This window comes from Oncorhynchus mykiss, chromosome Y (genome assembly GCF_013265735.2).
Source record: "Oncorhynchus mykiss isolate Arlee chromosome Y, USDA_OmykA_1.1, whole genome shotgun sequence".
In the NCBI taxonomy this organism is placed as follows: Eukaryota; Metazoa; Chordata; class Actinopteri; order Salmoniformes; family Salmonidae; genus Oncorhynchus; species Oncorhynchus mykiss.
Genome location: NC_048593.1, coordinates 43,998,986 through 44,013,347, shown reverse-complemented (window position 1 = coordinate 44,013,347; position 14,362 = coordinate 43,998,986). Strand labels below are relative to the sequence as shown.

Genomic DNA, 14,362 nt, shown 5'->3' with positions numbered 1-14,362 from the left:
TTATTATAGTATGAATAAAAATCTATGTTCAACCAAAAACACTGAAATAAAAACACAGATTTAGAAAATAATTCATAGAAATAAAAATGTTATATTTCATTATCCAAAACGATGTACAAAAATATGATGTGCTGCATAATATGAACAACACTAAATGTACTACAAAACAGCATGCTGGGAAATATGTTAATCAGCTCTGACACCACTTTACATATTTTCCAAGGCTAAAGATAAACAATCCACCCTTACGTGAAAAAGCTTATGCATGAATGACTTCAAGTCGCTTTGGATAAAAGCATCTGCTAAATGAATTTATGTGGTAGAATTATATTCCAATTCCATTCCAATTCCATTCTAATTCCATTCTAATACCATTCTAATTCCATTCCAATTCCATTCCAATTCCATTCTAATTCCATTCTAATTCCATTCCAATTCCATTCTAATTCCATTCCAATTCCATTCTAATTCCATTCCAATTCCATTCCAATTCCATTCTAATTCCATTCCAATTCCATTCTAATTCCACTCCAATACCATTCTAATTCCATTCCAATTCCATTCTAATTCCATTCCAATTCCATTCTAATTCCATTCTAATACCATTCTAATTCCATTCCAATTCCATTCCAATTCCATTCTAATTCCATTCCAATTCCATTCTAATTCCATTCTAATACCATTCTAATTCCATTCCAATTCCATTCTAATTCCATTCTAATTCCATTCCAATTCCATTCTAATTCCATTCCAATTCCATTCTAATTCCATTCCAATTCCATTCCAATTCCATTCTAATTCCATTCCAATTCCATTCTAATTCCACTCCAATTCCATTCCAATTCCTTTCTAATTCCATTCCAATTCCATTCTAATTCCATTCTAATACCATTCCAATTCCATTCTAATTCCATTCCAAGGTGTCCCACGCTAATTGTATTTCCTGCTGCTTTTTCCCTGCAACCTGACTTGGCTGGAACTGCGTTGTATAGCTAGCTACCAACGTTAGCCGCTGCTTCTACCAACGTTAGCCGCTGCTGCTACCAACGTTAGCCGATGCTGCTACCAACGTTAGCCGATGCTGCTACCAACGTTAGCCGATGCTGCTACCAACGTTAGCCGATGCTGCTACCAACGTTAGCCGCTGCTGCTACCAACGTTAGCCGCTGCTGCTACCAACGTTAGCCGATGCTGCTACCAACGGTCACGGCCGTGAGAAGATTTTTCTAGGAGGACACATTTTTGCTTTTTGGATTTTACGTTTAATCTTTTTGTTCACTCGGTTGAGAATTCCCCGTAAGGAGAACAGAAGCCCAGATAGCCTAGCTGGCCGGCAGTCTCAAATGCAGGTCGCTATGTTTTCAACACTGCAGGAGCTGTGATTATTTTTGCTCTATTCCAGGACCACCCAGACTTTCAAAATAGCAGGCCAGGTTATCTAATACAGCACTCCATCACTCTCCTTCTTGGTCAAATAGCCCCTTACGCAGCCTGATGTGTCAGGTCATTTTCCTGTTGAAAAACAAACGATAGTCCCACTAAGCTAAACCACAGACAGTGTCATCAGCAAAGCAACCCCACACCATCACACCTCCTCCTCCATGCTTCACGGTGGGAAACACACATGCAGATGTCATCCATTCACCTACTCTGAGACACGGTGTCATCAGACTAAAGAACAGATTTCCACGTGTTTCTTGACACAAGTAAGTCTCTCTCTCTCTCTCTCTCTCTCTTTATCTTATTGTTGTCCTTTAACGAAATCATAAGCCAGGAACAGTGTCTTTATTTTTTTTTGCTGAAAATAGTCATGTACAGTGAATTCATAGAGTTATAAATTAGGTTCTTATGTCAAGTATATGGCCTGTAGTTAGGTTGAGCCTCGGTAGCGGAGAGCCTGGTTGCTAGGCAACACAGACACAGGCTGCAGTGGGAAGAGCATCATCAAGAAGCAGCTAGCAACAACAGCTAAGCTAGCAACAAGTTTCACAGCATTTCTCTCCTCTTCTACTGATTTTCATATCAACTTTCTTTCGTTGTCCAGATGCGAAAATGCACAATCCTTGTCTTATTAATTAACAACCCATCCGAGTTGTTTCATATTTACATTTCCCCTTTTTCATGTCTGTCACACGAAACGGCTTCTGTTGTCTTGTATCTGTTGTCTTGTATCTGTTGTCTTGTATCTGTTGTCTTGTATCTGTTGTCTTGTATCTTTTGCAACTGTGTTTTTATGAAAATTTGCATTTTGTTAAATGTTTGAAAAACGATGTATTGTTACTTTAACTGCTTTATGGCAGTAGCTGCATATTCACTAATATGTGAGGATTGGCTCGCTATTGTCATGTGTTTTTTTTTTTTTAAGGTCTTAATGATAAATGTCCCATTCCTTTACATGCATGTTACTGTTTGGAATTAACCTTGTTAACTTGTTAATGGGTGTTCCCTACTTAATTCCTTTAATTCCTTTAAAACTCCTGGTAAAACATATTTTTCAAATGTTCCTAAAATTGTAAAACGATAACATTATTAGTAATTTTAATGATTTATAAATTATGTTTTAGAGATCAACAACATTTTACAAAACTTGTAATTTGACATTTTATACACAAGTACTACCATAAATGTGTGTCAAATGAGGTTCAAGTTTTACTCACGTTCACTTCCTGGTTTTCATCCATCTTTGAATGAGTCTTATAATGAAAACCACATGATCATTTTACTAAAAAGGATTGATTGATGTCATAAAATATGCCAAACAAAATCAATATACTTCATTTGATTTAAAAATGGGTTGTTAAAATTTAGCTTGTTAAAGGGATAAAATAGAACTGACTGAATATATATATATATATATACACACACACACACACACACACACACACACACACACACACACACACACACACACACACACACCCCACACAGAAAAACACACACAGAAAAACACACACAGAAAAACATACACAACACACACACACACATTAGAGTGATGGGAATAGGGTGATATGTGGGACTGAACCTGTGTGACTCAGCTCTTTCCTATTGAACTGAGAGGCCAGCGAGATGAAGGGATGGATGACTATTTATCTTTACGGAGAGACTGAAAAGAGGAGAGGAAAAACAGTAGATGTGTATCATCAAGTATTATAAAGTAGAACCAAGTATATTCAAGTAGATTCAAGTACTCTCGTTGGTTGCTAGAGCATTGTGATGGTGCAGTGGTTTAGGCAGCGCGCTCCGATCACCAGTTTGCTCCCAGTGTTGGGCCATCATTACTATTATTATTTTGTGAGTGCAGAGGAAGACATATATCAATGTTCTCAGAACCTTTTCAAACATCCAGAAATAGTCTCTCTCTCTTTCACGCTCTCAGACCTGGTCTCTCCCTCTCAGTCTCTCTCTCCTTCACGCTCTCAGACCTGGTCTCTCCCTCTCAGTCTCTCTCTCTTTCACGCTCTCAGACCTGGTCAAATGACCCTTCTCTCTCTTTCACGCTCTCAGACCTGGTCAAATGACCCTTCGCTCTCGTTCACGCTCTCAGACCTGGTCTCTCCCTCTCAGACTATCTCCCTACAGTAAATAACCCTTCTCTCTCTCTCCCTCAGACTATCTCTCTACAGTAAATAACCCTTCTCTCTCTCTTTCACTATCTCAGACCTGGTCTCTCCCTCAGACTATCTCTCTACAGTAAATAAACCTTCTCTCTCTCTCCCTCAGACTATCTCCCTACAGTAAATTACCCTTCTCTCTCTCTTTCACGCTCTCAGACCTGGTCTCTCCCTCTCAGACTATCTCCCTACAGTAAATAACCCTTCTCTCTCTCTCCCTCAGACTATCTCTCTACAGTAAATAACCCTTCTCTCTCTCTTTCACTATCTCAGACCTGGTCTCTCCCTCAGACTATCTCTCTACAGTAAATAAACCTTCTCTCTCTCTCCCTCAGACTATCTCTCTACAGTAAATGACCCTTCTCTCTCTCTCCCTCTCAGACTATCTCCCTACAGTAAATAACCCTTCTCTCTCTCTTTCACGCTCTCAGACCTGGTCTCTCTCCCTCAGACTATCTCTCTACAGTAAATAACCCTTCTCTCTCTCTTTCAAGCTCTCAGACCTGGTCTCTCCCTCAGACTATCTCTCTACAGTAAATTACCCTTCTCTCTCTCTCCCTCTCAGACTATCTCTCTACAGTAAATTACCCTTCTCTCTCACTCCCTTCCTTCCTTAAGCTCTGTGCGTGACTGCGGTGTCTACATGGGAGCAGTGACCTCACCTCTCACTGACCCCTGCCGACCTTCCGTTCACCAATCACTTCTACAGCATCAACACACACACACACACACACACACACACACACACACACACACATATACACACACACACACACACACACACGCACACACAGCCTTTATAATGACTATGCACTGCGAGGTGAAGGTGTGTGTGTGTGTGTGTGTGTGTGTGTGTGTGTGTGTGTGTGTCATAACTAGCTCTTAACTGACTCCTGTGATGTCTCAGGTATAATGATGGACACTGATGGGATAAGAAGCTCAGTAGCCTTGCTGTGATTAAATAAGGCTTGTCAGGGAGATGGATAAAATGCAGTCTATTCATTCTACATGTACATTTTTTGCATATATATTGATTGATATTCAGACCCCTTGACTTTTTCCACATTGTTATGTTACAGCCTTGTTCTAAAAAATGATTACTAAACCACGCCCCCTCTGTGATGTTGGTTACGAGGCGGTACTTATTTAAATTAGGTAAGAGAATAAGACGTTACCATTGGTGTATGAAACAAACAAAAAAAAGCCCTTAATAATCCCGCCTCCATCCCTCCTCCTGTATTCGATGGTGTTTGACATGGGGGGAGGGGACCAGTCATTTGATGACCAATCTTTATCAATATAGAAGCAACAGTCATTTTTCATACTTTGGTTGTCCCACTTGGTTTTGGTTTCATCCAAATGATTTTGACTGTTTGGGACCTTTAATAACTTGAGTGTGATTGTGTCATTTTTATTCTGTGTAGAGTAAAACAATGCAAACACCCAAAACCACGCCCCTCATTATCATATTTCCCAGCATGCTTTATTGCAGGTTGATTTCTAGAATTGTGTGTGTCTATATCTGTGTTTTTGTATGCACGTTGATTGATTTGATTATTTGATTGATCTTATCAATCAATCAATCAAATGTATTTATAAAGCCCTTCTTACATCAGCTGATATCTCAAAGTGCTGTACAGAAACCCAGCCTAAAACCCCAAACAGCAAGCAATGCAGGTGTAGAAGCACGGTGGCTAGGAAAAACTCCCTAGAAAGGCCAGAACCTAGGAAGAAACCAGGCTCTGAGGGGTGGCCGGGTGGAGATTATAACAGAACATGGCCAAGATGTTCAAATGTTCATAGATGACCAGCAGGGTCAAATAATAATCACAGTGGTTGTAGAAGGTAAAACAGGTCAGCACCTCAGGAGTAAATGTCAGTTGGCTTTTCTTGTTCTGAGTTAGAGACAGCAGGTGCGGTAGAGAGATAGTCCAAAACAGCAGGTCTGGGACAGATAGCACGTCCGGTGAACAGGTCAGGGCTCCATAGCCGCAGGCAGAACAGATGAGTCATCAGGTCAGGTAGTCCTGAGGCATGGTCCTAGGGCTCAGGTCCTCCGAGAGGGAGAGAGAACTAGAGAGAGCATACTTACATTCACACAGGACACCAGATAAGACAGGAGAAGTACTCCAGATATAACAGACTGACCCTAGCCCCCCGACACATAAACTATGCTATAAATAACATAAAATAATAAATAACATACATTTTTTTAACCTCCAAAAAAAACCAAAATCAATCTTGGATTTATTCAACCCATTACTGAGATGGTTGTTCCAGTTTAGATGGTTTAGGGAATAATTTTTCTGTCCGATAATCCTACCTTGGCTCTCATTCTAAATTGAATAATGTGACTTGCTTGATGTGGTCTGCAAACCAGTTGTTTCAGGGTCAAACTAGGCTGATAATTATTTATGTTTAGCATAAGAACAACCCCCCAAAAATCTCCCCTCCCCCCAAATAATCTGTTTGTAGTTGGATTTATTCAACCCATTACTGAGATGGTTGTTCTAGTTTACATGGTGTAGGGAATCCCCAATGTATAATTTCTCTAACCTTGGCAGTCATTCTAAATGCAGGTTGTGAGTGATTCAAACTTCAAATTGTTGGATGTCACTTTTACAACCCATAATAATCATATGGATTGCTTGATATGGCCTGCAAACCAGGAGTTTCAGGGTGAAACTAGGCTGTTGAGGTAATAGTCTGATGATATTTTAATGTGTCGTCACAAAGGGTTAAATTACAAGGATGAAATATTCACGTATCCTCTCACTTGGTGACGACTACAGGATTGATGCAACAACCAGGTCTTTGTCACTAGCGAACACAGTCATCGGTGGTAATTCTAACGTTCAATAAAGGCAATCGTGGGATATTTGCAAATATTTGCTGACATTAGCATATATCCCAGTGTGCCTTTAGAGTGAACGTTAGAATTACCACCCATGACTGTGTGTACTAGTGACAGAGACTTAGTCATTTGCATCATTGCATTCACTTGCATGTTTAGCTTCTACGAATTGCTACAAATACAACAAGGTTCATCTTTCATTGCCTGTTAACTTCCTGTCCCAGCGGCATGATGTCTTTGACCTTCTCACCTCTTCCATTTTGTCAAGTTATGACGACCTTCAGGGTGGGTTCTAATTCCCACTGAAATCTATCCAAAATGGTGTCTTTGACCTTCTCACCTCTTCCATTTTGTCAAGTTATGACGACCTTCAGGGTGGGTTATAATTCCCACTGAAATCTATCCAAAATGGTGTCTTTGACCTTCTCACCTCTTCCATTTTGTCAAGTTATGACGACTTTCAGGGTGGGTTCTAATTCCCACTGAAATCTATCCAAAATGGTGTCTTTGACCTTCTCACCTCTTCCATTTTGTCAAGTTATGACGACCTTCAGGGTGGGTTCTAATTCCCACTGAAATCTATCCAAAATGGTGTCTTTGACCTTCTCACCTCTTCCATTTTGTCAAGTTATGACGACCTTCAGGGTGGGTTCTAATTCCCACTGAAATCTATCCAAAATGGTGTCTTTGACCTTCTCACCTCTTCCATTTTGTCAAGTTATGACGACCTTCAGGGTGGGTTCTAATTCCCACTGAAATCTATCCAAAATGGTGTCTTTGACCTTCTCACCTCTTCCATTTTGTCAAGTTATGACGACCTTCAGGGTGGGTTCTAATTCCCACTGAAATCTATCCAAAATGGTGTCTTTGACCTTCTCACCTCTTCCATTTTGTCAAGTTATGACGACCTTCAGGGTGGGTTCTAATTCCCACTGAAATCTATCCAAAATGGTGTCTTTGACCTTCTCACCTCTTCCATTTTGTCAAGTTATGACGACCTTCAGGGTGGGTTTATCCAAAATGGTAGCTTTGTAACATTTTGAATAGTTGATCGCCCACCGTTTGCATTCAGACTGATAGCCAGGTTGGGAGCAGGAAGTTGACAAGACAACCTAAATCACATGAACAGGCTCCACCATCTAAATAATGACTGTAAATAAATCCAACCGTGAACAGATTAGAGTCGTTTTTTTTTACGTGTATGTTATTTATTATAGTATGAATAAAAATCTATGTTCAACCAAAAACACTGAAATAGAAACACAGATTTAGAAAATAATTCATAGAAATAAAAATGTTATATTTCATTATCCAAAACGATGTACAAAAATATGATGTGCTGCATAATATGAACAACACTAAATGTACTACAAAACAGCATGCTGGGAAATATGTTAATCAGCTCTGACACCACTTTACATATTTTCCAAGGCTAAAGATAAACAATCCACCCTTACGTGAAAAAGCTTATGCATGAATGACTTCAAGTCGCTTTGGATAAAAGCATCTGCTAAATGAATTTATGTGGTAGAATTATATTCCAATTCCATTCCAATTCCATTCTAATTCCATTCTAATACCATTCTAATTCCATTCCAATTCCATTCCAATTCCATTCTAATTCCATTCTAATTCCATTCCAATTCCATTCTAATTCCATTCCAATTCCATTCTAATTCCATTCCAATTCCATTCCAATTCCATTCTATTTCCATTCCAATTCCATTCTAATTCCACTCCAATACCATTCTAATTCCATTCCAATTCCATTCTAATTCCATTCCAATTCCATTCTAATTCCATTCTAATACCATTCTAATTCCATTCCAATTCCATTCCAATTCCATTCTAATTCCATTCCAATTCCATTCTAATTCCATTCTAATACCATTCTAATTCCATTCCAATTCCATTCTAATTCCATTCTAATTCCATTCCAATTCCATTCTAATTCCATTCCAATTCCATTCTAATTCCATTCCAATTCCATTCCAATTCCATTCTAATTCCATTCCAATTCCATTCTAATTCCACTCCAATTCCATTCCAATTCCTTTCTAATTCCATTCCAATTCCATTCTAATTCCATTCTAATACCATTCCAATTCCATTCTAATTCCATTCCAATTCCATTCTAATTCCATTCCAATTCCATTCCAATTCCATTCTAATTCCATTCCAATTCCATTCTAATTCCACTCCAATTCCATTCTAATTCCATTCCAATTCCATTCTAATTCCATTCCAATTCCATTCTAATTCCATTCCAATTCCATTCTAATTCCACTCTAATTCCATTCCAATTCCATTCTAATTCCATTCCAATTCCATTCTAATTCCATTCTAATACCATTCCAATTCCATTCCAATTCCATTCCAATTCCATTCCAATACCATTCCAATTCCATTCCAATTCCATTCCAATTCCATTCCAATTCCATTCCAAGAATGTTTTTATTTTCCAATTCAGATTGAAGTCCAATTCAGACAATCTAAATTCCAATTCCATTCCATGGATGTTTTTATTTTAAAATGTCAATTCAGACAGTCTAAATTTCAAATCAATTACCTTTTTTTTGTTAAGATTGCTGCAATTCCAAATCAATTCGAAGTCAAATTCTCCATTTCCTGCTTGCATTCTATAATTTAATTTTGGAATATGAAAATAAATTGGAATCAACCCCAACCATTGTATGTTCACAGTTGGAAGTCTCTCTCTCTCTCTCTCTCTCTCTCTCTTTTTTCTCTCTGTCTCTCTCTAACTCGCTCTCCCCTTTCTCTGTCTCTCTCTCTCTGTCTCTCTCTCTCTCTCTCTCTCTCTCTTGCTCTCCCCTCTCTCTCTGTGTCTTTCTCTCTCTCTCTCTCTCTCTCTCTCTCTCTCTCTCTCTCGCTGTCTCTCTCGCTCTCTCTTTCTATCTCTCTCTCTCTCTCTCTCTCTCTCTCTCTCTGTCTTGCTCTCCCCTCTCTCTGTCTCTCTCTCTTGCTCTCCCCTCTCTCTCTCTCTCTGTCTCTCTCTCTCCCCTCTCTCTCTCTCTTTCTGTATCTGTCTCTGTCTCTCTCTGTCTCTCTCTCTCTCTGTCTCTCTCTCTCTTGCTCTCCCCTGTCTCTCTCCCTTCCTGTACTGCCCAGGGATAGTGGTATTAAGTGCATTTAGCTGCTTTTGTTGACATATTGTGTGTGATGAAATAAGATGTTATCATTGTTATTGTTAGAGATAAAATCCATTAGTAAATTAGCTATTCTCTCTATCTCTGTCTCTCTCTCTCTGTCTCTCTATCTCTCTCTCTATCTCTCTCTCTCTCTCTGTCTCTCTCTCTGTCTCTCTCTCTCTCTCTCTCCCCTCCTCTAGCTTTGAGAGATAACCGTATCGAGCTGGTCCGAGCGTCGTGGTCGGAGCTGACCATTAGTATCAGTGAGGTGACACTGGCTGACGAGGGGATGTACACCTGTTCTCTATTCACCATGCCTGTGAAGACCGCCAAGGCCTACCTTACTGTACTGGGTGAGTATAGCACCGGATAGCGTGCACGCAGGAGTGTACTCACACATACAAGAACACACACACACACACACACACACACACACACACTGGCTGGAGCCAGGGACGGACTGGGACCAGACACACTGGGGCCAGGGGCGGACTGGGACCAGACACACTGGGGCCAGGGGCGGACTGGGACCAGACACACTGGGGCCAGGGACGGACTGGAACCAGACACACTGGGGCCAGGGACGGACTGGGACCAGACACACTGGGGCCAGGGGCGGACTGGGACCAGACACACTGGGGCCAGGGGCGGACTGGGACCAGACACACTGGGGCCAGGGGCGGACTGGGACCAGACACACTGGGGCCAGGCATTTGGGGCCAGGCATTCCGCCCCTGACTGGAGGACGTTATAGACTGATGATGCGTTCGTTATAGACTGATGATGCGTATCAAATAACAAACCCACATGGGGCGTATCGCTCCTATGCTGGTCCTCAAGACAGATAACAAACCCACATGGGGCGTATCGCTCCTATGCTGGTCCTCAAGACAGATAACAAACCCACATGGGGCGTATCGCTCCTATGCTGGTCCTCAAGACAGATAACAAACCCACATGAGGGCGTATCGCTCCTATGCTGGTCCTCAAGACAGATAACAAACCCACATGAGGGCGTATCGCTCCTATGCTGGTCCTCAAGACAGATAACAAACCCACATGAGGGCGTATCGCTCCTATGCTGGTCCTCAAGACAGATAACAAACCCACATGGGGCGTATCGCTCCTATGCTGGTCCTCAAGACAGATAACAAACCCACATGGGGCGTATCGCTCCTATGCTGGTCCTCAAGACAGACAACAAACCCACATGGGGCGTATCGCTCCTATGCTGGTCCTCAAGACAGATAACAAACCCACATGGGGCGTATCGCTCCTATGCTGGTCCTCAAGACAGATAACAAACCCACATGGGGCGTATCGCTCCTATGCTGGTCCTCAAGACAGATAACAAACCCACATGGGGCGTATCGCTCCTATGCTGGTCCTCAAGACAGACAACAAACCCACATGGGGCGTATCGCTCCTATGCTGGTCCTCAAGACAGATAACAAACCCACATGAGGGCGTATCGCTCCTATGCTGGTCCTCAAGACAGATAACAAACCCACATGGGGCGTATCGCTCCTATGCTGGTCCTCAAGACAGATAACAAACCCACATGGGGCGTATCGCTCCTATGCTGGTCCTCAAGACAGATAACAAACCCACATGGGGCGTATCGCTCCTATGCTGGTCCTCAAGACAGATAACAAACCCACATGAGGGCTTATCGCTCCTATGCTGGTCCTCAAGACAGATAACAAACCCACATGGGGCGTATCGCTCCTATGCTGGTCCTCAAGACAAATAACATAAGTGACAAAGTAGATATTTATAGTATTGCGTATTGAATGATGGTAGCCCTACATTTACACATGATTTAATTGACATAATATATTTTATTGGCAGTGTGTTTGTAAACAAGGATTTGAATTCATAATATTAATTTTCATGGCGATGATGACTGCACTCTCCCTCTACAACACAATAGCACATTGAATGTAACGCCACACAATTCAAAAGAGAAAATGGTGACCCAAAACGGGTGATTCCAATTTCACCGCAACTGGTAACAGATGTCTGGAAGTAGGCACCTCACACTGTGAGCTAATTGTCCAGACCCATTGTTCCACGTTATGTCGTTAATTTGACTATCGTAAACAGACTTCTGTTAAGGATTCTTTAGTGAGAAATTGTTGGGATCACGTCCACACTGCGTTAACGATTTCAATTGGCTGATACGGATTTTGTTACCAGGTGTAACGTTCCGCTCAGCTGGTCTGCGCCAGCGTCGTGGCTAACTGTGCCAGGTTGGCCTTTGGGAGAAAAAATATATAATTTAAAAGCTAGCAGCTAGCCAAGCAAAATGTCCTGAATATAGCCCCAATGTGTCCCGAAGACATAATATATAATAATGTAACATGCTATTCAGCAGACGCCAAAGCAATGCCACTGTCCTGTCGTCGCAAGAGCCATGCTCGACCAACTGAGTTACAGAGGACATCTAATTAGCATCTCATTCACACAATACCATTGAAATGATGAAGAATAACACAGTCAGCCCACTCACAAACCTTTTACAATACTCCGACTCAGACATCTAGTCAACCGATGATCCTATTCAGCTCAAGGTCCAATTTAACGTGTCATGTTATGTAACGAAGCCACATTGACGGTTATGACAAACAACAACAAAAAAACACAGCTTTCAGTAGAACTTTACTTTTCATTTATACAGTTGGTTCAATGTTGCTGAAGTTTTCCATTTTGTTTGTCAGAGTTTGGATTGAACACACAGACACGTTGGTGTTAGAATTATGAAATCGTCGGATAAAATGTACATCACAAGTACACACACACACACACACTTCCATGAACACACACACACACACACACTTCCATGAACACACACACACACACACACACGCTTCCATGAACACACACACTTCCATGAACACACACACACACACACACACACACATTTCCATGAACACACACACTTCCATGAACGCACACATGCATGCACACACACACAGCTCTTTCTCAATCAATCAAACATACAAACATACACACACACACACATACACACACAAATATAGTACACATGCGTTGCACACATATAGACACACACACACCTCTTTCTCAAACACACAAACTTCTCAATCGAACAAACCTAACGCATACACTCACACAGTCTCATACACACACAGTCTCATACACTCACACAGTCTCATACACTCACACAGTCTCATACACTCACACAGTCTCATACACTCACACAGTCTCATACACACACAGTCTCATACACTCACAGTCTCATACACTCACACAGTCTCATACACTCACACAGTCTCATACACTCACACAGTCTCATACACTCACACATTCTCATACACACACAGTCTCATACATACACAGTCTCATACACACACACAGTCTCATACACACACACACAGTCTCATACACACACACACAGTCTCATACACTCACACAGTCTCATACACTCACACAGTCTCATACACTCACACAGTCTCATACACACATACAGTCTCATACACACACAGACTCATACACACACACACAGTCTCATACACTCACAGTCTCAAACACTCACAGTCTCATACACTCACAGTCTCATACACTCAGTCTCATACACACACAGTCTCATACACACACATAGTCTCATACACTCACACAGTCTCATACACTCACAGTATCATACACACACAGTCTCATACACTCACACAGTCTCATACACTCACACAGTCTCATACACACACACAGTCTCATACACACACACAGTCTCATACACACACACAGTCTCATACACACACAGTCTCATACACTCACAGTCCAATACACTCACAGTCTCATACACTCACACAGTCTCATACTCTCACAATCTCATACACTCACAGTCTCATACACATACACAGTCTCATACACACACTCACAGTCTCATACACTCACAGTCTCATAAACTCAGTCTCATACACACACAGTCTCATACACACACAGTCTCATACACACACACAGTCTCATACACTCAGTCTCATACACTCAGTCGCATACACACACAGTCTCATACACACACAGTCTCATACACTCACACAGTCTCATAAACTCACAGTCTCATACACTCACACACACAGTCTCATACACACACACAGTCTCATACACTCACACAGTCTCATACACTCACACAGTCTCATACACTCACACAGTCTCATACACTCACACAGTCTCATACACCCACACAGTCTCATACACACACAGTCTTATACACTCACAGTCTCATACACACACAGTCTCATACACTCACAGTCTCATACACACACAGTCTCATACACACACAGTCTCATACACTCACACAGTCTCACACACTCACACAGTCTCACACACTCACACAGTCTCATACACACACACAGTCTCATACACACAGTCTCATACACACTCACAGTCTCATACACTCCCCAGAGGCGGGATGAGTGAGCAGGATGTTAAAGTCTTGTAATTACCCTACCAGGAGGAGGCAGAAAACACAAGGCCTGAATCCCATCAATACCATTGATCAGTAGACCTGTCAATCACCAAGCCTCACAACCTTGGAACACACACACATCACACAAACACATGGACACTGCATGGACACACACACACAGTGCCTTCAGGAAAGTACTCAGACCCCTTGACTTTTTCCACATTTTGTTACGTTACATCCTCATTCTAAAATTAATTCAAAATGTCTTTTTTTCTCAGCAATCTACACACAATGGTATTGTGATGTCATTATGTGGTATTGTCAA

General features: G+C 41.5%; 1 protein-coding gene across 6 annotated transcripts in view; it reads left to right on the top strand.

Annotated features, from left to right (window-relative positions):
- cadm2a (cell adhesion molecule 2a) overlaps positions 1–14,362 on the top strand; it is a 766,219-nt gene that overhangs the window by 567,500 nt on the left and 184,357 nt on the right. For all 6 annotated transcript variants that reach the window (XM_036967529.1, XM_036967531.1, XM_036967528.1 and 3 more), the window contains one exon: positions 9,815–9,967. In XM_036967529.1, coding sequence (XP_036823424.1) covers positions 9,815–9,967 — 153 coding nt within the window. The remainder of the gene's footprint in view (positions 1–9,814; positions 9,968–14,362) is intronic.